The 26,333-nt window shown below is 54.9% G+C and overlaps 2 protein-coding genes and 1 long non-coding RNA gene across 8 annotated transcripts; 1 reads left to right on the forward strand and 2 right to left on the reverse strand.

Annotated features, from left to right (window-relative positions):
* Positions 1-1,030: 1,030 nt before the first annotated feature.
* On the reverse strand, positions 1,031-11,090 carry REN (renin). Of its 6 annotated transcripts, none has more exons than XM_069544489.1 (9): positions 10,971-11,090; positions 7,485-7,635; positions 6,871-6,994; positions 6,270-6,388; positions 5,274-5,470; positions 2,865-2,984; positions 2,347-2,491; positions 1,965-2,063; positions 1,031-1,371 (listed from the first exon to the last, which is right to left on the reverse strand). In XM_069544489.1, the coding sequence occupies exons 1-9, from the start codon at positions 11,048-11,050 to the stop codon at positions 1,210-1,212; spliced, it is 1,197 nt and encodes a 398-aa protein (XP_069400590.1). In that variant the 5' UTR covers positions 11,051-11,090; the 3' UTR covers positions 1,031-1,209. The 6 variants fall into 6 exon arrangements, with proteins under 6 accessions (XP_069400590.1, XP_069400591.1, XP_069400593.1 ...); XM_069544490.1 differs by lacking the exon at positions 10,971-11,090 and adding an exon at positions 7,795-7,883; XM_069544492.1 differs by lacking the exon at positions 2,865-2,984 and having other exon boundaries at positions 10,971-11,089.
* Positions 5,284-12,650, forward strand: LOC138415951 (uncharacterized). The gene is made up of 4 exons (XR_011247461.1): positions 5,284-5,444; positions 7,896-8,021; positions 8,699-8,787; positions 11,996-12,650. It is a non-coding gene; the product is annotated as an uncharacterized lncRNA (long non-coding RNA).
* Positions 12,651-22,843: 10,193 nt separating this feature from the next.
* KISS1 (KiSS-1 metastasis suppressor) lies at positions 22,844-25,831 on the reverse strand. Its single transcript, XM_069545184.1, has 3 exons — positions 25,672-25,831; positions 25,446-25,580; positions 22,844-23,249 (listed from the first exon to the last, which is right to left on the reverse strand). The coding sequence occupies exons 1-3, from the start codon at positions 25,739-25,741 to the stop codon at positions 22,945-22,947; spliced, it is 510 nt and encodes a 169-aa protein (XP_069401285.1). The 5' UTR covers positions 25,742-25,831; the 3' UTR covers positions 22,844-22,944.
* Between the last annotated feature and the right edge of the window lie 502 nt (positions 25,832-26,333).

Genomic DNA, 26,333 nt, shown 5'->3' on the forward strand with positions numbered 1-26,333 from the left:
ATGTTGGGGGGCGGCGCGCTACTTAAGGTCTCGGAACCCAGGATGTTGGGAAAGAACCCTGACTCCAAGCCTTCCTGCAGCGAGGAAATACAGCTAAGCAGGCAAGAAGACTCAGAGAGTCATGCTCCTGGCTCTGCACAGGGATGTCACAGATGTGGGAATGCTGCCAGGGAGAGGTCCTGGGATTCCATACAATCCCAACAGGCGGTAATTCTCGAGCTATGAGGTTTGCTGGGGCCTGGGTGAGCCCCTCAGTGCCTCACTTCTTTCAGTCAAAAGAGGGGTGAGCAGCTGTCATGAAGAGGGACAGTGTCAATGGCTTCATTTGGGCGGATACGGTGTCTTATTCCCCAAGCTACACGTCTCCCACAGCCAGTGCAAGGCGTCGGAGTGGGAGAACACCTCGACCTGAGCCCCAGGTCTCGTGATATGGAAGAGCGCAGCGCATAGATCTATGTGCTTGTGCACCTGGGCCCGTACTGGGGTGGCTGAAGCTCTGAACCTGTGGAGACTCCCACCTGTATGTGGGAAGGTGGGAAGCTCCTGAGGTCTGAGTCAGATGGGCGGCCTTCTAGTCGTGGTCTTTCGCACGTCACTGAGCAACCCTGGCCAGAGCTTTCACTCTCTGAGGCTCAGTTTCTCCTCCTGTACAAGGGGAGTATCAGGCAGACCTCTGTGGCTCTATGTTTTTAGGTGTTAGTGCCTTAGATGGCATGTTAGATGGCTACGTGGGGAAGCACAGAGCCTGCGCTGGCGGCTGACCTCCATGAGCTTGGAGCATCTTTCTGTCTACAGTCCACTGCCGCGGCGTTAGCTTTGGTTCTCCAGGGGCTGGCTCTCTGCAAACTTCCCGCCCAGGGTAGTGTGAACAACTCCATCTGAACCCTGCCGACGTTGCATGGGTGGCATCAGCCCTTCGTGCAGGGGCCTGTGCTTGTGCGCTTGTGAGTTTGTCATTGTGTCGCGTTCTGTCTGCACAAGATCACACACTGTACTTCCCTGTTTCAAATCCTTGAGAACCCAGATGCAGTGGGGTTGGAAACATGAAGTCTTTATTTTGTGGTCCTCAAAGAAGGGAAGAGCCAGTACTGGGGGCAGGGCACACATCCGGGGGGACTTCCACCCCCCTGAGTGAGGGCACAGGCAGGGGTTGGGGGGTGGTCCCAGAGAGTGCTCTAGTTCTGGGCCAGGGCAGGGCAGCAGAGGGCCTCAGCGGGCCAGGGCAAAGCCGATGCGATTGTTACGCCGATCAAACTCCGTGTAGAACTTGCGGATGAAGGTGGCACCCAGGACCCAGACTGGTCCAGTGGGTGGTGGGATGTCCATACCATGCAGGGCCAGTGTGCACAGATCATCATTATTGTAGGGGTCCTGGCAGGAAGCAGAAAGGTTCCTCCACTGCCTGGCACATAACCACCTTGCCAGAGCCCTCAGCAGCATCTGCCCACCCGTGCCCCATCTGCACTGGGCCTCCATCACATCTTGGCCCTTTCAGCCATCATGGGTCACACCCCTCCTAGAGGCAGGTACTAAGCCGGATGCTACTGACAGTGGATGGGGCGCAGCTCTGCCTTCAGGAGCTCACAGACTGGCAGAGCTTCTGGTCCTAGACAAACTATTAACACCTCTAAACATGCTGAGTATAAAAAGCAGATAGCATTACTGGGGACATTTGATCAGAATGGAGATCAGGAGATGAGCACAGTGATTTCCAAATTCAGCTGCATGCTGCGATTACCTGGGGAGTTTTGTAAACATTGTTGCCCAGTTATCCCCAGAGGTATCAGTTGGTATGGGATGTGGCTTGTTACTGGGATTTTTAAAAGCTTGCAGGTAACCCTAATTTGCAGCCAAGTTTGAGAACCACTGGTCTAGCAGGTAATCTGTGCATAATGACATGTCTGTTTTTGAAGGCCCCTGCCCCCTCTTCCTCCCTGTCACCGAGGAGCAAACCGCAGCCTCACCTGTAACACATAGTCCGCACTGGTGAGTGTGTAGGCTTTGCCTCCAAGGTGGAAGGAGATGTCAGGGAGTGTGGGCATCTGGTTACAGTTCACGACATACTGGCAGCGGGTAGGGTCACAGGAGCCCCTTTGAGTGTGGGAGGTACCCCAGGAGACGCAGCCCCGTGCTTGTGGCCTGGCCCCTCTGCCGCAGAGGGGTGGGCACAGCCCCCAGCTTCCCAAGCCCCCCTCCCAGGGCCCAGGTCACATGTGGAAGAGTGTGAGAGGCAGGAGGGGAAGGCCAGAAACGGTCCCCTTCGGAAACAAAGCATCCTGGGGTGATCTGGGGGCCTGGGCTGGGTGGTGCGCCCTCCTCCCTGGTGCCCGTCCCCCAGCTCCTTACTTCATCTATGCTGAGCTCCTTGGCCCCCAAGGCCTCCATGAGCAGTCTCAGGGAGCTGGTGGGGCCTGAGATGTAAGATGCACCAGTATCCACTACCACCATGCAGCCCTCCTCACAGAGCAAGGTGGTCGACCTCACAGACACCCTGGGGGAGGCCACAGTGTCAGACAGACAGCTGGACAGAAGGCTGAGGGGCACCACCAAGCTGCACAGCTTTCCTGAGTGCAGGCAGGTGGTGGGAGGCCATGCTGGAGGTCAGGTGACACGGTGAGGGATGCGTGACACGTGAGCTGGAAGAAGAGAATGCTGCCCACCCCAGCACACAGCTTAGTGACCCTCCGCCTCTTCTTGTTGCGCCCTCCCCCTGACTCATCATCTCCGTGTCCCTTCCCTGGACCAAGCAAGCAGAGAGCAACGGCTGCACTCGGAGAGAGGGCGGGATGGCAGCCCAGCCCCCTTGCAGGCCCACCCCCAGCAGCAGCAGCACTTCCAGAGGGAAGAGGGTTGAGGGTCCTGACCCTTTCATTCTGATCTGCCAGGAGCCAGGCTTGCTGATGCTCACATAGTGGAAATTCTCTTGGTAATACTGGGGGTCACTGCCTCCCAGCACGATCTCGCCCCCTAGCAAGTGGGAATTCCTAAAGGGAAGATTACAGTAGCGTGGACACCCACGGCCTCCAGGACTCAGTAAGCCCAGCCACCAGGGAGGCGGGGCCCAGGCTCAGGGCCGGCGGCAAGGCTGGGGCGCGGCGTGGAGGCCGCTTCTCCACCTCTGCCCGGCCCCAAAGCTCAGAGGGCTCCAGGGTGGCCCAGCAGCACCCAGAGCAGCACCCAGTAAAGCCTCCCCAGAGAGGCCACAGAGGAGGGGCAGACGCAGGACAGGGTCGCCCCCACCTGGCTGGGGCCTGAGCAGTGGGGGACCTGGGATGCGCCCCCGGGAGCTGCTAGGGTGGTGGGCAGGGGCGTGAGGGAGGCAGGGGTAGGTGGGGAGCTTGGGCGTCAGTGGTGCCTGGCCCGCTGCAGTGAGTCTGGGGCGGGTGGCATGTGTGGTTCTGGGCCAGGTGCTCTGGAGGGTCAGGGCCAAGCCAGGGCTTTCCATCTCCTTACTTGGAATCTCTGCAGAGAAAGAGACCGCAGAAAGGAAGCTTTTGTTTCAGGTGAGCCCACCAGCCCGTTGTTTGGCAGGGGGGTATTACACACTCTTTTTACCCTCCAGGCAGTGGAGTCACCAGGAGGTAAGTTGCTGAAGTCACCCCAGCAGTGAGTGGGGGCCTGGAGTCAGGGCCTCTGGTGCCCCATCCGAAGCTGATGCCCCTTGCTTTCCTCTCCTCGAGATGGCATGATGCCTCCCACAGGTCAGGGTCTACCTTGGGGATGGTTTCCTGTGTGTGTGTGGATGTGTGTGTGTGTGTGTGTGTGTGTAAGAGAGAGAGATGGGGTTTCCAGCCCTCTTAGGAGGCAGGTGTGTGTGCGCGTTGCAGCACGTAGCTCACACGTGTTACTGGTGCAAGTTGCACCATTATGAGTGCAGTAAACGTGCACCTGTGCTAGACGAGCTCCGCTCACCTCTCTCCCAACGCTTCACGGTCTCTCCGGGCATTTCCTCCTTCTCATCCCAGAGTAGATGAAGAGGCAGGCCTCTCCTCAACAAGGCCTCTTTGCCGGGATTCCCCTCCATCCCGTGGCCTCTCGGCTCCTGCCCTCAATTGTCTTCTTTTCCTGCCTTTTCAGTTGCTGGCCCTCTGCTGGCTGCTTCTGCCACCTGCCCATACTCGGGCATCCTCCAGCATTTACAGACACCTGCACGTCTCTCCCTGCTTCTCTGCGCAGCTGTGTCTGCGTCCCTCCCCAGGCAGACTTCTCACGGTGGGCCTGTCCCTCCCTGACACCCACACCTGTCTCTGCACTGCCTGCCTTCCGCCCTTGTCCGGCCTCTGGAGCAGCTCTTCCCAAGACTGCCCCGCCCGCCAGTTGGTGGCCTTTTCTCAGTCACTCTCTTTCTCTCACCAAACCAGACACTCCTTTCAGTTTTATCTTTGCGATGTTTCTGGGTGCTGGCCTTCCCCTCTGTCCTCACTGCTACTGGGCTGCAGCTCTCATGCCTATGACCCCCTGTCTCCAGCTTGTGCCCAGCAGCTTAGGGCAGCTCGCAGCTCTGCTCCACAGCTGGTGCTAGCTTCCGCAAGCCTGGCTGTGCTGCACGCAAGTTTGGCCTGGAGTTGAAAGTGCAGGGTTTCAACCTCATGTCCCCTGTTTTGCTCATCATATTGTAATGTTGCTTGTCTTCCCTGCTGGACTGTGAGCTCTGTGAGGGCTGGAACTCTGTCTTGTACACTGTGTTCATGGCCGTTCCCCTAGAGCCTTGCACAGTGCTTGTCATGTCAGTGTCCAGGGTTTGTGGAGTCAGGGACTGAGCAGATAAGTTAAGGGACTAATGAATGAAGTCAGCAGTCCACATGAGAGGAGCCAGGCCCTCACAGGGAGGCCCAGCGGTCATGGCAAGGCCTCATTTCCCATCACCGCCACTCTGCGCTCTTCTCTTGCTCTAGAGCAGTGCTGAACTAAACTGTGAGTAAAAGCCTCGTCTGCCAAGACGGAGCTGTGCTGTGCTTGTATAGTCCGGTGTGGTAGCTGGTAGTCACTGCCGGCCACTGAGTGCTTGAAAGGTACAGTATGACTGAGGATTTGAGTGCCTGACTTTATTTCCTTTTTATTTAAGCGCTGGCTTCCATGTTGGATCGTATCCCTCTGGATATGGAGTGAGCACCACCTGATCCTGAACGCAGCACAGGAGCCCGCCCCGCCCCCTCTTCCCCGCCCCGCCCCCTCTTCCCCGCCCCGCCCCCTCTTCCCCGCCCCGCCCCCTCTTCCCCGCCCCGCCCCCTCTTCCCCGCCCCGCCCCCTCTTCCCCGCCCCGCCCCGCCCACCTGCTGTAGTAGACGGAGAAGACGTCCTCGGTCAGCACCCGCTGGGCGAGGATGTGGTCAAAGACGGGCGTGACGCCGCCGACTGCCTGGGCGGGGAAGCCCATGCCCAGGACGCCGTCAAATTTGGCCAGCATGAAGGGCCTCAGGGGCAGCTCCGTGACCTCGCCAAAGGTCTGTGTGACTGTGATCCCGCCCACCTGTGGAAGGAAGGAGCACCAGGGGAGACCAAGCCCGCGGCCCATCCCCTGGTCAGAGTCCGGTCCAGGCCTCCCCACGAAGGGCCCTAGGGACACACCGCCCCGGGTGCGACCACTTCATCAACCCCAAGTGCACAGCAGCTCTCTTAACACACATCTGGGCTGGGGGGTCCAGAGGGACTAGGAGGGGCAGAGGCAGAAGGTGGCACCACAGTCAGGCCTGCCGTTCACGCCCCCTTTCCCCTATTTCATGGGCACACACTGATTTCTCCCAGTTCCATGGGTACCCCTACCCTGACTCTGCCAGAGCAGGGAGTGGAGAAGCCTAGAGATGGAGGCGGGTCAGACCCAGACCAAGTGACAGTGAGAACCAGGACTGACCCTAATTCCAAACTCTGAATTCAGCTGTGACCTTACAACCTGTGCCTAACTCCAAAAGTGATCCTGACCATAAGGCTGACAGTACCCTTGACCCTGACTCTAACTCGGGGTTTCAGTCTAGGGTCTGGTTAAGAGCTCAGTCAGAGTTGGATGACCCCAAGCAGGTTCCTCGATTGGAGACTGGGCTCAGGACAAGCTCCATGAATGCCGTAGCTGCAGAGGCCCTCACAGATTACTTGGGTAGTGCCCAGAAATCAGCTCTGCTCTGCCCCAGGTGCTTGCAGCTCCAGGGAGCAGTAGCAGAGGAGGGTGCTCCTCCAAGGCGGGCTGGGCTGCACCATCCCCAACCGCGGGCGCTAGGGTGGCAGAGGAGGCCTGGGGACAAGGAGGGCAGATGACCTGAGACAGCCTCACTTACAGTCACCAGGTCCTGGCTCAGGAAACCTTTGACCTTCCCAGATCCATAGTAGATGGTGAACTCCGTCCCATTCTCCACATAGCTGGAGGATTCCAGGGAGTCGTAGAGGCTGTGAATCTCTGGCGGGGAGACAAAGGCTCAGGGCCGAGAAGCCCGGGGAAGGGGTTGGAGGCGGGCACTGGGTGGGGCCTGAGTGCAAAGACAGGGCGGCCCTGAGCTGGGAGGCTTGAAAAATGTGGTTAGTCAATCAAGGTCTGTATTTCTTGGACCCCTGTAATGTGCTCATGTCTCTGAGAACTTTGTCTCAGATGAAGTGTCTTAAAGTAATTGCTAATCCCATGCTGGCGAGAGGACTCTGGTCCCTGGAAGCATTCAGCGGTTCCCTGAGGTTGAGGAGGACACAGCCTATGCTCTGAAATGGGCCTGAGAATTCAGTCCTTCTGGAGCCTGCTTTTTACTTGGCCATGACATTCTCTCCTCTCCTCTCAGGGGCAGGGGGCGGAGGCAGATGGAGGAAGCTCAGGGGGCAGCAGGAGGTACTGAGCTGGGCCTGGCCTGACAGGGGAGTGGCGTGGGGAGGCACTCGGGCCCCTGGTCTCACCACAGGCCGTGTAGAGGGGGCTGCACTTGGTGGACGGCACCCAGAGGTTGGCGGAGCCCGTGTCAAAGATGACTTTGAAGGTCTGTGGTGGGGTGCCGATGCCGATCTCACCATAGTACTGGGTCTGCAGGACGAAGGAGAGGGGTGGTGGCCTGAGGGGCTTGGGGAGCCTTGGGGTCTTGCCTGATATGCCCTTTGGAACTTGGGGTGAAATGAGGCAGACCACGTAGCCTGGGTGGTCTGGGTTTCCATTTTCAGCAGGGACGGAGTCAGAGGCTTAGCAGTGTCTCATGACACGAAGTGGGAGGCTCAGTAAGACCAGAGGGCAAATTAAATGTACTGCCAGTGAAGCAGGGAGGTGCCCCATGCCCCACAGAAATCCTGATGCTTCGCTGAACCCCTGCCCCTGCAACACCTGTACTTGGGGGCCCAGGGCCTGGATTCCTGAGTTCCAAACCTGACCCCACCTCTGGGCTCCTTCCGGTCCTCTGTGCCTCAGTCTTTCCAGCTGTGAAATGGGAATTTCGTGAGGTGCTCAGAAAGGGCAAAAATGCCTTAGGCCCAAGAGAAGAAGGAGAGAGTGAAGTGGGCAAGGGACCAAGCTGGGCACTCACGTCCAGGTAGTTGGTGAGGACCACAGGGGAGGTGCGGTTGCCAAAGGAGAGAGTCTTGGTGAGCTGGCTCCACTCAGCACCCAGCTGGGCCATGTCCACGCCTCGCTCCTTCAGGCTTTCCCGGACTGAGGGCATCTTCTTGAGGAAGATCCTGGCCCGTGATGGAGTAAGAAAAAGTAGAAGAGCTCTGTCCCCTCCCACGGTAATGGTAGAGTTCTAGAAGCTTCTAATAAAACTACCCCAACCTTAGCCCAGGCACCTAGGGATCACTCTTGAGCTGTTAAGTCTCTGAAGGAGACTCCGTGGTTACCTGTGCTGGTATTAAATGATCCTCAGCTAACTCGCTCCTGTTGCTTGATTTTGCTCACCATTTTAAGGTCATTTGTTCATTCATTCACTCCACAAGCACAGGTTGGACACCTACTCTGTGCCTGCACCTTGCTGGATGCTAGAGATAAAAAGACCATCACCGCCTTCGAGGGGCTCCAGCGGATGGGAAGACGAAGGAGGAAACAGCACTGACGTCCCCCTAAGGAGGTGAAGGCTGGGCATGCCGGCTCACGGCTGGATGGGTGAGGCAGTGCCACGCGGGGCCTGCAGGTGGCAGCACATGCCCGCACGGCCGGGGCGGGGGCTCCAGGAAGCAGCAGGCAGCACCAGGCCAGGGCCCTGGGCCTGGACTGGGCGGGGTCGGGGAATGCAGGCGTCTCCACAGGGCCTGTGCAGCCTGCCCTCGGGAAGAAGCGTCTTCCTGAGCCTAGGTCCCAGGCCCTCCGCTTCTTGTCCCAATGCTCTCCTGTCACCTTCGGGAGGCAGAGTTAAAGAGAACTGGGAAACTCACGTCGCCCTGAGCTGCCACCGTGCGGGTGCCCAGCGCAGTGCAGGCCACCCCCACCACGTGACCTCGTTCCCATCCTGCAGGCTGGCTGTCCTCACTCTGGGGTGAGGGATGAGGCGACTCAGGAGTAGGTGCAGCAGGGATTCGAGGTGCCCTGACTGGCCCATCTCCCACAGAGGGGTCCCCGGACTCCGACGTGAAGGCTGTGTGCCACAGCCTGAGCTGTTGTTGGGGGTCCCGGGCTTGCAGCCCAAAGTCTGGAGGGTCCCTATTTCTTCTTCTGTACTTGCACTAGCCTTTCCTTCTCAGGCCCCATGCATTTTGCCCACAAACGTGAATGCAACTTTCATGCTTGTTGGTGTTAATATTTTAACAGAAATGACTTGCCATATTCATAACATGGTCTGTTGTTCCACAAAGTATTTTCACGACTATGATCTATTTGATTCACAGCCATCACCTGAGGTGAGTATCTTTACTATTTTCATTTTACAGATGGGAAAATGGAGGGACAGAGAAGGCTAGACCCCAGAGAGGGCTCCTTTTACCCTCTCCTTTTAGAGAATCCCTTCCTTCTCCCCTTTCCCTCCCCCTCCCCCCCACGCCAGCACTTTCCAGCATTTTCCAGCCCTCTAAGTCCAGGGTGCACCCCGCCTCCTGGAAGCCCCCATGCCCCCACACTGGCCTCCCCTTTGCCTGGGCACCTGCCCCGTTTTCCCCGGGTGTCTGTAACCAGCGCTGCACAGCCTCGTGCCTTCTGTGATGAGGGTGTAGTGGTCGTGGTGATGTGCTCGAATCCCCTCCTACCTGCCTGACTCTGAGCAACTTACCTGACCTCCTCTGGGTCTCTGTAACAATGGACTTAATGGTAGTACCTACCACCGAGAGTACGCACTTTGCAGATTGAGTTGCCCGGTGCTCAGTACATGTTGTAAAAGGTGTCTGTGTGTAAAAGGCAATGACTGCACCTTGAGACTGGAATCGGCCCTTCAGAGCACCGCAAAGCCTTGCATGGGGATGTTGAGGCTCATGTCAGTTAGCAAAACTCCTCTAAGTACATTTGGAAAGCCTGACTCCCTCTTCACCCTGGTCTAATTTCATTCTTCTCGTTCTGAAGAGACAAGGGAGAATGTTTTTTTCCTTTCCCTCCCTTTATCCTGGGGGTGGGGGCCACGCTCAGACACATACTGCCACTGGGAAGTGCCTCTCCCCCTCACCACGCCCCCAGCCCAGCAGCTACTCTCCCTGGAGCAGAGGAAAGAGGCTTTGGAAACGTGGTGCAGCGTGTGCCCAGGCTGAGCCTCCTACATCGGACTTCCCTGAACCTCAGTGTCCCCAGCTATAAAATGGGACTGTTGGGAGGATGATTTGAGCTGAGACACAGGAAGCAATCCTATGAAGTCCTCAGCATTTTACAGGCCTAGCAACTACCACTGTTACGAAAGCCTGCCCCTTAACTTCAGGTCTTCTGGTCCCATCTGCTTCCCCAGTGTGAAACCCTTTCTCTGGAAGGCTCTCTCCCACCTGCCTCCCCGCTCCTGCAGCCTTGAAGAAGCCTTGTTCCCTCAGGGAAGAAAGTGAAACTGAAAGCCACTCAGTCATGTCCAACTCTCTGCAACCCCATGGACTATACAGTCCATGAAATTCTCCAGGCCTTTCCCTTCTCCAGGGGATCTTCCCAACCCAGGGATCGAACCCAGGTCTCCCGCATTGCAGGCAGATTCTTTACCAGCTGAGCCATCAGGGTTCCCTCAGGGCCTGTCGCCAAATATGGATGTTGGGTCTTTATCCTCCTCCTTTGGGCTACCTTAAACTTTTCTTTTAATATTCGTGATAATCCCCCTGGAGATGGTAACAGCTGGGTTTTTACAGCATGCCTGCACCAGGCTGAGGCATTTACAGGCGATATCTTATTCACTCCTCAGAGCAGCTCTGTAAAATAGGTATTTTATTATCCCTGTTTTAAAAATGGTAAACTGGAACTTCCCTGATGGTCCAGTGGCCAAGACTCCATGCTCCCAATGCTGGGGGCCTGTGTTCAATCCCCAGTCAGGGAACTAGATGCCACGTGCTACAACTAAGTGTTCTCACACCATAACTAAAAGATCCTGCCTGCTGCCATGAAGATCCAAGCGGGCAGTGTAGCCAAATAAATGAATATTGAAAGGTAAAAGTGGCAAACTTGGACCTGGCCAGGTTCAGGGGCTTGCCCACGGTTCCAGAGTTAGTTGGCACTGCTAGTGGAACAGAATTTAAACCAGGACTATTCAGCTCTGGAAGCTTTGCGTTTAACCACTACATTACCCTGCTTCCCTGGCAGAGTTAACAATACCACACCCTTCTTAGTAATTAGTCTGTGAGCTCCCGAGGGGCAGAGAACATGTCTCAGTCATCTCTGAGTCCCCCCAAAGCACCTAGCATGGTGATCTGTGCAGGAACTGAAAACTCTGGGCCAGGATCAAAAGGCCCAGCTAGTGCTTCTGCTGGCTGTGTGACATCGGGCAAGTCACCTGACCTCTCTGAATGGGGCGAAACTCTCCCTGCCCGGCTGCTTGCGAGGACGGGATGACATCCCTTGTTTGAACCACCCCCCAACCCGTGTCAGGAAAGCGAGGATCCCTCCTCCCCCCACCCTTTCTCCCAGTTACCGTCTGAAGGCGGCGGTGTCTGCAGGGAGACTGAAGGTGCTGCAGCCCCAGAGCGCCAGCAGGAGTCCCCAGAGAGGCATCTTGCTGCACTGGCCCACAGTTCGCCTGAGTGCCCAGCTCGCTCTGGGGTCCCCTGAAGCACCCTCTCCTTTTATACATGCACACTCGGGATGGCTGCGATTCTGCTCTGCCCTGATTTATTACTGCGGGACAGATGGCGGGGCAGCCGGTAATAAATCCCTCAACGGGACTGAGCTAAGTGGGTGAAGGGTGACCAGGTTTCTGACGTGGAGCTGGGGGGCTAGAAGAAGGATGGCTGTGGGAAAGCAAGGCTGCACCCAGTGACGCCAATAGCCCTGTCTCGGCCTGGCCCTGTGACCCCTCAGGGAAGACCGAAGCCGATGAGAAACAGCACCGCTAGGGAACCAGGAAAGGGCTGGGACAAGCACAGGACCCCAGTTTCCAGCCCCCAAGCCCGTCTCACCGACCCCTTGCCTCTGTGTTAACCTCGGCTGTGCCCCTGACTGGCGTCTCCCAGGCTGCGTCTCAGTGTTACCATCTGGAACATGGGTGACCCCTCCAGCTCGTTCCCTGACAGAGCCAGAATCCAGGGAGTGCCGACACGGCCTCCCCCCAGGTCTCTGTCACCAGTAGTTGTTTATGGGAAAGTGCAGCACAGACCTCCTCTGGAAGTAAGGAGCTGGGGGCAGGGGACGTGGTTCCATCTTAGATGACCTGTGTTGGTAGAAGGGAAGGGAAGCTCCGGGACTGGGGGAGGCTGCTTTCTGCCAAAGTGCGAGGTGGAGCAGCTGGTCTTTCCACCCCTCTCCCTCTCTCTGCTTCTCCCTGAGTACTCTCTGGGGCATGTCTCTGCCTCCTTCCCTTTCCCTTATGGCTTACCAGCAGTCTGGAGCTGCTCACCACACATCCACCTGGCCCCTGAATCCCAGGGTGGATGTTGTTTACGCAGCCTAGGACCTCCTCTCCTGGCTCCTCCCTGCTCACTCCTTGCGGCCCACTTCCAGGATCTCTGTCTCCTCCAGGAAGCAGGCGTGGATTCAGCCTGGAATTGACTGTCTCTGCTGGGGCTCCCACGGTGCAGACACATGCCTTCTGTGAAAGCACAGGCCTCAAATGTCCTCTCTCGGAATCATTTTGATGTGCATGCCTCTGCCTCTCACCCAGAGTGGTGCTCCCCGCTCATCAAATGAGTGCCCAGTGAACCCTGACGGGCAGGGCCAGGGGCCTGGCTTCAGGTTCTGACTGTACCCCCAACTTGCTGCATGCGGACGCCCCTCTCTGGGCCGTAGTCCCCAGGCGGTGTGAGGAAGCAGACGCCGGGCGACCCCAGGGTGCCCGCCTGTGTGGATGCTCCAGTAGCCAAGTCCCGTGTCTTCAGCGTGCTCCTCTCTGCACCTGTGGGCGGAAAGAACTTAACCAGCGGAGCGAAACTCTGTTGCTGGTGTGCAGACTACTTAATGCGTCGGGATCTCTGAAATTACAACACCCTTGTCGAGGGATGGGAGAAGCTGGTGCTTCTTGGAACAAACTCTCACTGGAGAATTTTCAAGCATTGTGGTTGGCACTGGGGGAAGCATTTGAGGGGCCGGGAGAACCTTTTCGTGGGAACTTCTGTCTTATCAGACTGAATAAATAGTTATTAAACTGAATCAATGTTTATTTGTAGGCTCCAGTGCTCTGCCTTTCCTTAGCAAGTGTCACTGAGCGTTTCTTACGTGTCAGGCGCGTGTCCAGATGCACAGCCCTCTGAGGGGCGACCCTCAGCCCCCCTGGTCAGACAGGAGGCTGAGCCTTCAGAGGACTCAAGGAAGGGCAAGCCGAGCGGTGTGCCCGCGACTCCCGGCTCCTCTCTGGGGCTACGTGCCTACCCGAGCCCACAGGATGCAAAGGAGAGGGTGCCGGGCTGGGGCTGAGTCTGCCAGGCCAGAGAGCTCTTCAGAGCCGCGGCCTCGCTGCAGTGTGGACGCCCGGCACAGCGGGGCCCTCGGCTGTGTCCTAGGTCCGGACTCCGGTCTCTTCCATGGCAAAGGCAGGGCCGGGGGGCACCCCCGCCGGGCCAGCCCTCTGTGGCCCCAGGCGCTCTCCAGCCAGAAACACCCTTCCCGCCCACCTCCCTGTGTCCTGCCAGTGTGTGCAGCTCACACGAGTGCTGGCCCTGTGCGCCAGTGTGAATAGAAGAGGGAGGGACCTGCAGGAGAGACACACATTTGTCAGAGTGCAGACCAGAGTCGCAGGCACCAGAGGGGAGGCAGGGAGCCAGCTTCTGAGGGGTGACACGGCCCGGACACCATCGGCTCTCCCTTCTCCCAGGACCCCGGCCGAGCTGGGAGCGGCAGCCGACTCTCACTTTCTCACCAGCTCCTCTCAGCCCACCCGCCCCACCCTTGTGGGACCCGGATCCTGAGGCCGGACACCAGGTTGCACATCCCAGCGAGACTGTGGCCCGGAGTCAGAACCAGCAGGAATCCCGGAATCGAGACCTGGAGGTCCATGGAGGGCTCTGCGGAAGCTTGACTGGGAGCGAGAGGCCTCAGGGGTCACAGAGCCCTTGAAGATTCTTCCACAGAAGCTGGAACCAGAGCTGTTTGTGCAGCCTCATCGTCCAGAGCTGAGGTCTGTGACGGCAGGAGAAAGAATCTGGTTTCAGCTCCACTCTAAGGAAGAACTGTCGAGCAGTCAGCATCATCCAGTGACCACAAATGCCCTGCCTGGGGTCGCCTCGGACACTGGGACAGTCGGCCCGGGGTTTTAGGATTTCGTGGTCCTGCCTGCCTGCCTGGTGGCCAGCCTGTTCCTCTCCCATCTCCGGGGTCGTGTGGGGATGGTCAGGACGGCGGGTGGGTCTCCCTCTGAGCTGGGGCCCACCAGTGCCCCGGGCTGTGGGAGGGAAGGAGCGTGGGTAGGTAGGGACCTTTCTCAGGTTATCGAGCGGCCCCATCAGCCCGGGCCCAGGGTTTCTCACGGAAGCCCCCGCGGAGTCCCAGGCGAGGCCCCAGGCTGCGTCACCTGGAGGTCGGGAAGCAGCCGGGGCAGAGGCAGGGGCTGGGCGGCACCTGCCCTCTCCCCTGGGGCAGGCCCGTGACGCCAGCGCCCTCCGGAAAAGCGTAAATCCCTCCAGCCTCTCTGCTCTCCCTTCAGATCTGCTGGGCGTGCGGGGTGGGGGAAGGGACTTCCGCAGGGGGCTGGGGCGCCGCAAATCTCTCAGGAGACAGTGAGACTCAGGGTTTCTCTACAAGTCGTCCCAAACCCCATTTGCTCTAGGACAGTGATTCCAAGGAGATTCAGGATTGTGACCAAGGATGGAGGGGCCAGCAGGGGAGAAGGGGAGAAGGCTGAGTGGCACAGAGAGCCTGGTTGTTGCCACTGTGAAAGGTTCGTGGATTTATTCCCACCAGCATTAGTTTAGTGGAAAACTTGCCAAGGCTACAGCCCTGGGGAAGGTGGAAAGAGGTCGAATTCACGAGGCTTGGAATTGGCGAGCTAAACATTTCTGGACTGGTCCTGCTTCTGTGCATAAAAAGCAAACGGGGAAGCAGGGGCAGAGGTGAAAATGGACACATCTTTTCTTTACCTGTCTTCCTCCCCACGCCACAATTAACCCCCTGTCCCCAGAGGGCCCAGCTGCCTCCTCGGAGGAATTTTTCAATCAGATGGGAACACTGAGCTTGCAGATGAGCAGCTGGGGCCTTGGGAGGAGGGCCTTGAGACCCCGAGTGGCCTTTAATAGCCAGCCGGGGCTGCTTTGTGTGGGTGGACCCTCCAGAGGGGATGACTGCTTGGAAGGCATCGGGGCTGGGACCAGGAGCACCTTGAAGCTGGGGGCCGGGGATGCAGAGAACCAAGTGTCCTTAGCTGGTTGTTCTGGGGACCTTGGAGGAACAGAAATCCAGCCACAGGGTTGGGGTGATCCCAACTCGAGGCCTGCTCAAGTGAAGGCCCAGGAAATTGAAGGCAGGTCACCCAGGCCTTGGGAGGTGCAGGGGCCTGAGGGGGATGATAGGATTGGCAAGGAGGCTGAGGGCTCGGTGAAAGAGCCTGGTCAAAGGAGAATTTCTGAAATGAGATGCACCAATATAGTGGGACCAGCCCCCACATCCTGAGGCATGGGAGCTAGAAGCGTAATAAACTGCTTCCCCAGATAGGGGTCTGCTCCATCATCAGAGAAAGCTTAAACCAGAAGAAGGTTCCTTTTCCAGAAGAGGGGTACCAGTGGAGCAGCTTGGTGGAGGGTGTGTGTGTGTGCGTGTGCGTGAGGGTGTGTGTGCATGTGTGCATGTGTGTGCGTGTGTGTGTGCAGGCACGTGAGCGTGTGCGTGCCTGTGTGCGCGTGTGTGTGTGTGTGTGTGCGTGTGCTGGGCGGGGGTGGTGACCCGGGGCAGTGGTTCTGACGGGAAGGTGCTCGGCTGTGTGTGCTTGTCTCACCAGGGAAGTGGAGGGAAGTGGTTGTATCCCAAGAACATTTCCTAGAAAATGGACTTCTTCCTCTTTCTTCTCTCTTCCCTTTCTTTATCAGAGAAATAAAGGCTCTCGTTTTAAAACCCAATAGAACCCAAAGGCTTTTAAGGGTAACCAGTACCTCCAGCCCTGCGTCCAGTCCCCATGACAAGTCCTGCTCTACTGAGGCAAAACCCTTCATCTCTCGGCTATTTTGCTATTGTTGCTTGTACATATCCCTAAAGGTTATGCTTAAACTGCCATTTCTAGATTTTTCAATTTTATTCATTATTACTTCTTTTATGGCAATTAAAGATTTCTCTTATACTTTGTCCCTCTTGATTTGGCAAAACCAAAAGTCACTACTTAAATTATAATTAAACTAACATTCACGTGAATTAAAATTACATTTCCTTGTGTAATTTTCTGCTTTTAATTAAATTCGTCATCACCCCCTTCCTTTCCCACTCCTTGTTTTTCTGTGTCCAGCTGCTCCAGACCACCCTCCGCCTGGTGGGATGCCCAGCTAATGCACCAGTGGGATTTTCTCCTGGGGGCTCGGTGCTCCCGAGTCTGCTGCACGTCGTCCTCTGGGGCATCTCTTTGCTGCTCCCCTCTGTGGCTTCCTGTGTCCCGGCTCTGGGGCTTTCTTCTTTCTCAGCTGACACGTGCTTAAGTGGAAGATGTATTCCAAAGTTTGCAGAGAAAGAGTACAGGGGAAGTAAACACTTCCAGTACTGGCGTATCTAAAAATGTTTCCATTACTCCTCACTCTTCAAAGTGTGAGTAGAATTCTAGGTTGAAGCTTATTTCCCCTCTGAAATTGGAAGTTGTTTTCCAGTATCTCCTGATTTTAACAAATATGGTTCAACTCTGATTCCAGACTCTACTATGGTTTGATCTTTGGGGTGTCTCACCACCTTGCCTACCCCTGGCATAGATATTTTTCCATTCGTGTGCTGAGCACTCAGTGGATGCCCTCAACCTGGAAATTCATGCCCTTCCGTTCTGGAAAATCATCCTGCATTAATTCTTCAGTCATTTCTTGCTTTCCATTTCCTCCTTTCTGACGTCTGGAACTCACATTATTAGGATATTGCAACTTCTGTTTGATTCCTAAATTTCTCATATTTTATCTCCTGATTTCTTTTTGTTCTACCTTCTATGAGATTTTTTTAACTTGATGTTCCAACTTTTATTTCTTAAAAAATCATCTCCTTTAATTTTAACCTCGAAGGAGCTTTCTGATTCTGTTATTATGCCTACTTTATTGCAATCACTCTTTGTTTTATAGGTGCAAAACTTTCGCTTATGCCCTCTGAGGATATTAACTACAGACTGATTTTTCCAAAATCACTGCAGATGGTGATGCAGCCATGGAATTAAAAGATGCTTACTCCTTGGGAGGAAAGTTATGACCAACCCAGACAGCATATTAAAAAGCAGAGACATTACTTTGTCAACAAAGGTCTGTCTAGTCAAGGCTATGGTTTTTCCAGTAGTCATGTATGAATGTGGGAGTTGGACTATAAAGAAAGCTGAGCACCAAAGAATTGATACTTTTGAACTGTGGTGTTGGAGAAGACTCTTGAGAGTCCCTTGGACTGCAAGGAGATCCAACCAGTCCATCCTAAAGGAAATCAGTCCTGAATATTCATTGGAAGGACTGATGTTGAAGCTGAAACTCCAATACTTTGGCCACCTGATGCGAAGAGCTGACTCACTGGAAAAGACCCTGATGCTGGGAAAGATTGAGGGCAGGAGGAGAAGGGGATGACAGAGGATGAGATGGTTGGATGGCATCACTGACTCAATGGACATGGGTTTGGGTGGACTCCAGGAGTTGGTGATGGACAGGGAGGCCTGGCATGCTGTGGTTCATGGGGTTGGAAAGAGTTGGACACGACTGAGTGACTGAACTGAACTGAATGTTTTCACTATGTCTCTGGTTTATCTGTGTTTGTTTGATCTTCTCTTCCAAATAGAGGTTTTATTCAAGCTCCTGGGACAACTTGGCTCTCTGTTCATTAACACAGACAGGTGGAGGGGCCTAGATACTTGGTGTGCAGAGGCAAGGTCCACAGTTTGTGTGCCCCACTCCAGATGAGGGCTTTCAGCAGACTTTTCCCTGGAGCACTGCTACCAATGAATGCTTGTATCCCCCCCAAATCATATGTTGAAATCTTAACTCTCAGTGTGATGATATTAGGTGGTAGGGCCTTCATGGGTGATTAGGTCATGAGGGTGGAGCCCCCATGAAAGGGATTAGTGCCCTTATATAAAAGACCCCAGAGAGCTCCCTGCTCCTTTCTGCCATGTGAGGACACAACAAAAGCACAGTCATCTGTGAACGGGAAAGTGGGCCTTCACCAGGTAAAATCAGGGGTCCCTTGATTTTGGACTTTCCAGCCTCCAGAACTGTGAAAAACAAATTTCTGTTGTTTATTAGCCACTCAATTTGTGGTAGGTAGTTAAAACAGCCCAAGTGGACTAAGGCATGTACCCTTCAATGTCAGAATCTTTGGGTCTTTCCTTTGGGGCTTTCTCTCTCCCATTTGGGGGGTGGTCTTTGCCGACTACATTCTAAGAAGAGGTTGCAAAAGGTCTGGGGACTTACCCAGGAAGACTTTCACACAGTCTACTCTCTTTATCCCCATCCTCATTGTGCTTGTGACCCCCTGACTAGAGTCTACTGAATCCTTGAGAGAAAGCCTCTAGCTTCTTCCCCACGGGGAAGCAGGAAGCACGGCTGTGTTGGCTGGATAGAGGGGACACAGGCAGTCTGACTTCTCCACATAGAGATTTCCAGCCAGTCCCCTGTTTTCAGTCTAGAATTTGTCCCAGGTACCTCCAGTTACCAAGAGTTGGCTCTGGGAGTCAGTCAGTCATGGCCCTTCAGTAGCCCCCTTTTGCTGGCTTTGAGGTTGTAGCTTCCTTCATTCTGCCAAGTCCTCCATCTAATTTCCGTCTTCAGTATTTTCCTGTCGTTTCTCACCTGCTGTGGTTTCCTATCCCTTCTCTTTGTCCTTGGGAGTTTATTCCTTTCTTGTTCCTTTGCTATCTTTTAAGGGGCTTAAGGAGTGAACAGGAATGAATGAGTCAAAAGTGGTACCGTGAAACATTTTGTGAAGGTAATACGTGGACAAGATAGTTGTTAGACTATACTGTGACCAGCAATCCCACTCCTGGGCATACACCCTGAGAAAACCACAATTCTAAAAGACACGAGTATCCCAATGTTCATCGCAGCACTATTTTTGATAGCCAGGACTTGGAAGCAACCTAGATGTCCATCAACAGATGAATAAAGGAGTTGTACTACCTCTATAGTGTGGAATATTACTCAGCCATAAAAAGAATTTGAGCCAGTTCTAGTGAGGTGGATGAAACTAGAGCCTCTAATACAGAGTGAAGAAGTCAGAAAGAGAAAAACAAATGCCGTATATTAATGCATATGTATGGAATCTAGAAAAACTGTACTGATGAAGCTATTTTGGGGGCAGGAATAGAGACACAGACATGGAGAACAGACCTTGGACATGGGGTGGGGAAGGAGAGGGTGGGACGAATTGAGAGAGTAGCATTAACACATATGCATACCATATGTAAGATAGATAGCCAGCAGGAATTTGCTGTCTGATGCAGGCAGCTCAACCCAGTGCTCTGTGACAACCTAGAGGGGTGGGATGGGGTGGGAGGTGGGAGGGAGGGTCACGAGGGAGGGGACATATGTATACCTGTGGCTGATTCATGTTGATGTATGGCAGAAACCAACACAACATTGTAAAACAATTATCCTTCAATTGAAAATAAATTTAAAAATTTTAAAGGCTATATTGGACAGATAATAAATAAAATATAGGCAAGCAAGGAGAAGGCAATGGTACCCCACTCCAGTACTCTTGCCTGGAAAATCCCATGGACAGAGGAGCCTGGTAGGCTGCAGTCCACGGGGTCGCTAAGAGTCGCACACGACTGAGCGACTTCACTTTCACTTTTCACTTTCATGCATTGGAGAAGGAAATGGCAACCCACTCCAGCGTTCTTGCTTGGAGAATCCCAGGGACGGGGGAGCCTGGTGGGCTGCCATCTCTGGGGTCACACAGAGTCGGACACGACTGAAGCGACTTAGCAGCAGCAGAAGGAGGCAAGCAAAGTCCAAAAAGAGGATGAAATTGGCGGCTCTTTGCTGTAATCTGGCTCTCTCCCGATGACCAAAATCAGCCCTGCTGGCCTCCAGGCTCCTTGCTCTGAGCCTGCTGGGCTCTGATGTTTAAAATGGAAGAGGGCACCCAAGGTGAGCAAGGGCACACTAGCTCCCCTGGGACTCGACATCTTTGCCTCCCTATGACCAAGTCTGGACCTGGGGAAGCTGCTCCCAGAGAAAGGAGACAGACAGGGACCACATCAGTTGCCTGATCCCTAATAGGAGGTTTGAGGGGAGGAGGCTTGCTCTGGGGATTGGTGAGCTCACCTGTGTTGTTATTAAAGAAGTCAGAGAGGGATCAGGATACAGTTACATCGACTGCCAGAGACCTGCTACCCAAGACATATCATTCAGGAAGAAGGCTGGCTCTGCCACACAGCAGAGCAGAGAAAGGAAAGGTTGTAGTGTGTGGGAAGCTGATGGTAGCACTCTCGCTCTCAGACTCGCCAGCTATGTGACCTTGGGCACATCACGTAACCTTTCTGAGAATACTGCCCACTTCATGCAGTTGTTGCGAGGTTAAAATGGAGTAGCTCTGCGCTTGGCACAGTGTAGTTTCTTAAAAAATTGCTCGTTAATATATTAAGAGTGATACCGGAGGCAGAAATCCCCCTGGATCCCTCCCACTCCCACCCCTCATATGCTTCGGGCCATGAGACCAACGCCTTCCTAGTGCAACAGACTTACCCAAAGGGGAGGAACATGGAAAGAGGTCCTCCCACTTCCCCTTCCCCAGGGAAAGATGCCCAGGCCTCCTGGGTTCTCGCCCCTCGGGGACTGTCCAGAGTTCTCAGGAAGGAGTGCATTTGAGAGCCCCAATGGCAACCCACTCCAGTGTTCTTGCCTGGAGAATCCCAGGGACGGGGGAGCCTGGTGGGCTGCTGTCTGTGGGGTCGCACAGAGTCGGACACGATGAAGCGACTTAGCAGCAGCAGCAGCAGCAGGCAGCCCTACCTCCAAGTCTTCAGGCCCTGTTGCCCTAGCTCACTGAGCCCACCCAGAGGTCTCGGGAGTCCCTGGGGCGCCTCACTGCCTGCAATGTGCTCTGGACATTCCCTTCAATCTGTTCAGAGTCAGGCTGGGACCTTCATGAAACCAAAGACCCCTTCGTCCCATGGAGACCCCCATCCCTACACAGTACATGGGGCCAAGAACTGCCAGGCCTGGGGTCCTTGGAGAGAAGATAGGATTGGCAGACCCGGTTGTCCTCCTGCTGCAGCTAGAACAGAGATCCTGGAGAGCATCTGGGTGGCAGAGGGAGCTAACAGGGCCCGAAATGCAGTTAGAGGGGCCACGCCACAGACAGTCACACAAACGTGTGCTTCCCACATTTACCCCTCTCTTACACATACCGTCTCACACACAGGCCTGCTTTTTATACGAGAGAACACGCTTCACACTTTCACCCCTGAAGTCACACACACACACACACACACACACACACACACACACACACACACACACACACACACACACACACACACACACACACACACACACCTGTCTCCTATCTGCTTAAACTTGAGGTCATGAGGAGAGTTAGAGGGGATCACAGGAGATTTTGTAAAAGTAGGCTGGCTAAGAGCAAATTTTGGAGACTTGTTAACTTCTTCCTACTCATAGACTTCATCAGAGAAAGGACTAGTCCAGAAATAGGAGAAAAACTCACCTAACAGAATAGGTTTTGAGTTTATGATTCCTCTCCTAGAAGTACAGAGACACACTCCAGGCTGTTTGGGGGATGATATATCAGCAGCATCACCCTGTCCCACCACACTAGGACCTGAGCTCACAGCAGTTTCAAAAACATGAGAGATCCTTGAGGTTTCAGGGTAGAGGTGAGGGTGGGGCAGCTTGCCGTGTTTCCATGGCAGCCTATCTCACTGCCATAGCAACAAGATTCTGCCTCTAATCTGCGGAGCTCGGGTTTCTGTAATAGGTGGAACACTGGTGTTTCATGGAACAGTGGTGAACCCCACAATCCTTCTAGGAAAGAGCATTTCCATTCTAGACCAAGCAGGGTAGTGGTAGCCTGAGGCTGTCAAATAGGGCTGGTTTTTTCTGTGGGCAGAAGCCTCGATTTCCTGGAGTTTCCTAACTACTCTCTCCTTCCTACAGCGATTTAAACTCCCCAGCCACTGGGGGCCACCACGAATGTCTGCACAGGCAGAATGGCCCTTTCTGACGTCCACCACAGCTTACTCTAACGCCATGTCACGTCAGAGAAGTGTGACCGTGCCGTGGGGAAGCCAGGCTCTGCAGTCAGGAGCCTGAAATGGCTTGCTACTCACTGGCTGTGTGCCTTGAGTGAGTTTTCTTTTTAAACCTTAGGGTATTCACTGTGAAAAAGGGGTCAACACATGCTAAGCCCCCTGGGTGCCTCCAAGGATGTAGAGAAATGCTGCACATAAATCCATCCAGGGTTTCCAGGGAGGGGGGGGTGCGTGGATTCATCCAGGGTTTCCAGGGGGTGCAGTAGATTCATCCGGGGTTTCCAGGGGGGGTGTGTGGATTCATCCGGGGTTTCCAGGGGGGTGCGGTGGATTCATCCGGGGTTTCCAGGGGGGTGCAGTGGTGGGTGCATGGCCCAGTCCCTGCTGACACTCCTTGCAAATGGAGTGGGGCTTTAGGGTCTTGCGGCCAAGCACCCCAGTGGAGGTCTGACTGTGGAGCTGAGGTGATATTTATACCTCAGTGAATGGGGCAATGGTCAGCATCATCTCTCAGATCACGCTGTTCGACTGGCTGAAAGCTTCCCTGGGAAAAGGGGAGGTGCTTAAGCCAGCTGCCTTCCCTCCTAGAGCAGAGCTACTCAAGCGTGGGCGCTGGGCTCAGGGGCCTCTGCAAAATGCTTGCTACCCAGCTGCAGTGACATAAGTCTAGGAACTGAGAGAACGTCTTCAGAAATTTTTATAGTAATTTGATGTTGCTGTAATACCACCCAAGCAGCATCCAAAGCGTCCAACTGGGGCTTCTTTTTGGTGTGTGTGGGGGGGGTGGGGGTGGGGTGGGGGTGGGGTGTGGGGTGTGTGTGTGTGTGTGTGTGTGGTGAAACAAGCTGGTCCTTCACCACGTCTAGTTTGCAAAGCACTGACCTTGATAAGGTGATAAAGCCACCTTAAAATCAGCTAAAGATGCAGGTGAGAGACAAGGGGAACAACCTCATCCGCAGCCACCTGCAAAAATGAGCCCCAGGTCACACGCAGAGGAGTCGGCAGCATTTCCTTTATTGCTTCGGGACACAAACTGCAGGTCGACACCCTGCCCTGCTCCGCCCGGGTGGGGCTGGAGGTGAAGGCCCCACCTCGGCGCTCAGCCCCGCGCGCCGCCGCGGCCCCCGGGCAGCGCCGCCTGCCGCCTGCCGTAGCGCAGGCCGAAGGAGTTCCAGTTGTAGGCGGACACGTCCTTCTCCCGCTGCACCAGCGCGGCGCCCCTCGGAGCCGGGATCAGGCGGCTGCGCGGGGCGCACGGGCCCGGCTGCCGGGGGCCAGCGGAGCTCTCAGAGGGGCAGAGCGCGGCCCCCCGAGGCCGAGGCCCGGCCGCTGTGGGCTTCCCCGCCGCGCACCGCGGGCTCTGCTCCCAGGGCGCCCGGAGCGTCGCGGGTCCGAGCTGCGAGCCTAGGACAGAGCCACAGGGTGAGGCTGAGTGAGGCGGGAGCCCGGAGAGAGGCTTTGGACCACCTCCTCACATCCCCATCTTCGGCTTCCCTTTTGTCCCCTGACCCCTAGGAAGCTCAGCGCTCCACGCTGGGCACCAGCAGCAACTTAGCTTGGGTGGCTAGTCCATTTGCTCCTCTCTCCTTCAACATAGCTATGATTTCAGATATTTCACAGGATTTTCTTGAGTGTCTTTTACATTGAATTCCTTTTTTTTTTTTTTTTTAAGGAAGCAAGCAGGATAGAGCTTGGAAATAATCAGCTCCGCTTCTCTTCGTGGCTGGCCGGCCCTCTACCCCTGGTTTTCAGCAGGCTCCTACTAGACCGAGCTCCTTGGGGTAGTCAGGGCAGTGTCCACTCATCTGAGTCTCTCAGAGTCTTGAAAACAGTGCCTTGCTCATAGCAGGGCCTCAAAAAGCCTTGTTAAATGTATAAAAACTAATGAAAGGCTTGCAGTTAAACAAATGAAGAAAGTGAGGCAAAGACCACTGAGCTCCCACACCCTCAACAGATGTGACCCTAATAAGCTATATCAGGGCTTCAGCAGAGAAGGGGAACTGGGTCACCTCAACCAGCTCGCCTCCCCTACTCCACACTTTCCCCTTCACACTGAGGGCTAATGAGGCTGACTTGGAAGGCACTTCACATGCAAGGCTCATTAAGGTCATTAAATTGTTAGCAGTAAGTGCAGCTAGCTCTCAGGAGACAATGAGCCCCGCCAGTTGTGGCCAGGGATAGGTGGAAATGCAGTCTGGGGTGTGAGTGGGTGTGTGTTGGGTGGAGGAGGATACTTGACTCTGAGCCCTGCTCTTCAGTGACCCAGCACTCTCTGGAGAAGCGGAGCGTGGGTGAGTCTCGTCCAGGGTGAGTGATACTCTTCCTAGGAGGGCCCTGGGCCTGGCTGAGATGGGAGGGACGATGACCTCTTTTCCAGCTACAGCCATCATCCCAGCAGGTGGATCACTACTTAGGCATGCCTGTTTTTAGCATCACCTAAAAGATTTTGCCAAGAAGAGCCAAGAGCTCAGCGTCCCCCGGGCGGTGATGACATTGTTATTCTTCGGGGGATCCTCCCTTACCCAGAAAGAGCACCCGATCCCAGGAGAGAAGTTCTTGGCCAAGGACACCCGCGTCCATGATCTCTTTGCACTGGAATATCTTTTTTAAATTAATTTTAGTTTTGGCAGCACGGGGCCTTCTGCACATGGGCTTTCTCTAGTTACAGCGGGCAGGGGCTGCTCTCTAGTTGTGGCAGGTGGGCTACTCATAGCAGTGGCTTCTCTTGTCGTGGAGTCCGGGCTCTCAAGGGTGCGGGCCTTGGTAGCTGCGGTTCTTGGGCTCTAAAGCACAGGCTCAACAGTTGTGGTGCTTGGGCATAGCTGCTGCTTCCCAAACCAGGAATCAAACCTGTGTCTCCTGCATCGGCAGGCAGATTCCTGGCCACTGAGCCACCAGGGAAGCCCGCTTTGGGCTGTCTGTGGGGACAAGGACATCTTGTGTGGAAAGAATGTTGCAAGTTCCCTCGCGGGAGAGGAACAGAGGTCCTAAGAGGCCAGGCTGACCACCGAGCAGTGTTGAACCTTGATGCCTGGCTTGGGGATGAGCACTGTCCTAGCTCACGCCCTGCAGAGGGCACTCTTGGGGGAGCTCAGCACCTGCTGGGTTTCTGCAGCCTTGGATTGAGTGACTTTGGGAAGCTTTCTTTACCTCTTTGGGCCTCAGTTTTTCCAGGTCTTCAATTCCACGATGAACTCATAAGATTGAGAGGTATTAAGGATCTATCCTTTTGTGTAGGTTTTTTTTTTTTTTTAAATTCCCCATAAAGGAACTGAGGTCACTGATAAGATAGACTTGCATAGTAAATGCCTTCCCAGCAGATCTGCACAGAGAAGCAGTTGGCACAGAGCAGAGAAGCCCACGAAGGAGCTCGGTGGTTACCCAGCACCTGAGCTTGGGCGAGCCTTTGTAACAGCAGAAGAGCCTCTCTTGCTTGCAGGTTAGTGGGGCCCCTGTATGTACTGCACGTGCCCGTCTTGGGTTTCCATTGTGCAGCTTTCAGTTCATAGCAACAGATCAGCCATAGCTGAAAAATGTGGCAACTCTCATTTTGCATCAGTTCACTGCTCCCTCCCAACCTTCTTCCCAGACAACTCATACCTGTGGTTCTAGGATTCTCCATGGGCGCCACGTTTTCCAAGGTCTCCCTGAAGGCGGTGGCACAAAGGAAGAGCATCAGCTGCCGGGAAAGCAGCACGTTCATCCTGGTGAGAAGATGCCGGTCCTGGAAGTGCCCTGAGGCCAAGACAGAGAGAGGGAGGAGGAACGGGGTTAGGCTTGCTGCCTGGGCTGGGCACTGCGGCAGAGCCCCGCGTGAAGCAGGCACCTGGAAGGGAGGAGACAACCCTGCCCTTGGGAGCCCCTCGTGGAGGGACGAGCCTGAACCGACACAGCATGGAAACAGGACTGAGAGCCCTCGCGCCATATAGTTCAGGCTAAACTCATGCCAGGTGAGGATTGTCAGGGAGGGCCAGTAAAGTTAGGAAGGAAAGAAGGGAGGGAGGAGCCGTGCTGGTGGAAGGGGCAGGACTGCTCAGGCTGGAAAATGGCCAGGGCTCTGAACTTCAGGTTTGCTTGAGAGGAATGTTGGAAAAGCGAGGAGTGAGATGCAGTGGGACAGTGAGCAGGGAGGGGTTAAGTGAGGTGCGGCGAGGAGCTGCACTGAGTGGAGCATGCTGAGAACCCAGCCACTTCCCAGGAGCCTGGGAGCAGCGGCCTCTTGCCTGCACACTCGGCTTTGCATGAATCACAGCTCTCCGTGCTCCACTCTCCCAGCTGGAGCGTGCCTTTCTAAATCCAGCCCAGGCCCTCTTGCTGTAACAGGAAATTCTTTTTAATCATCTTGCATGCTCTCATAACCCTTCATAGCCTTGAAAACCATCATTAAATTGTCTTATTGCCTATAATTCAGGAAAGAGAAAAAGGCTTTCCCTGATGGATCGGGTCAATTGTCTCCACATTCTGTTCTCCGTGGGCCCTGAGAGGGTA

This window comes from Ovis canadensis, chromosome 12 (genome assembly GCF_042477335.2).
Source record: "Ovis canadensis isolate MfBH-ARS-UI-01 breed Bighorn chromosome 12, ARS-UI_OviCan_v2, whole genome shotgun sequence".
Classification (NCBI taxonomy): Eukaryota; Metazoa; Chordata; class Mammalia; order Artiodactyla; family Bovidae; genus Ovis; species Ovis canadensis.

Coding starts and splice junctions, on each gene's coding strand:
- REN (XM_069544489.1), bottom strand. CDS start 11,050: ATGCCTCTCTGGGGACTCCTGCTGGCGCTCTGGGGCTGCAGCACCTTC. Junction 5,471..6,269: donor TGAGCCAGGACCTGGTGACT/GTAAGTGAGGCT, acceptor TTCCTTCCACAG/GTGGGCGGGATCACAGTCAC. Junction 1,372..1,964: donor GTGCGGACTATGTGTTACAG/GTGAGGCTGCGG, acceptor GCTTCCTGCCAG/GACCCCTACAATAATGATGA.
- KISS1 (XM_069545184.1), bottom strand. CDS start 25,741: ATGCTGTGTCGGTTCAGGCTCGTCCCTCCACGAGGGGCTCCCAAGGGC. Junction 25,581..25,671: donor GGTTGTCTCCTCCCTTCCAG/GTGCCTGCTTCA, acceptor TCTTGGCCTCAG/GGCACTTCCAGGACCGGCAT. Junction 23,250..25,445: donor GGAGAATCCTAGAACCACAG/GTATGAGTTGTC, acceptor GCTCTGTCCTAG/GCTCGCAGCTCGGACCCGCG.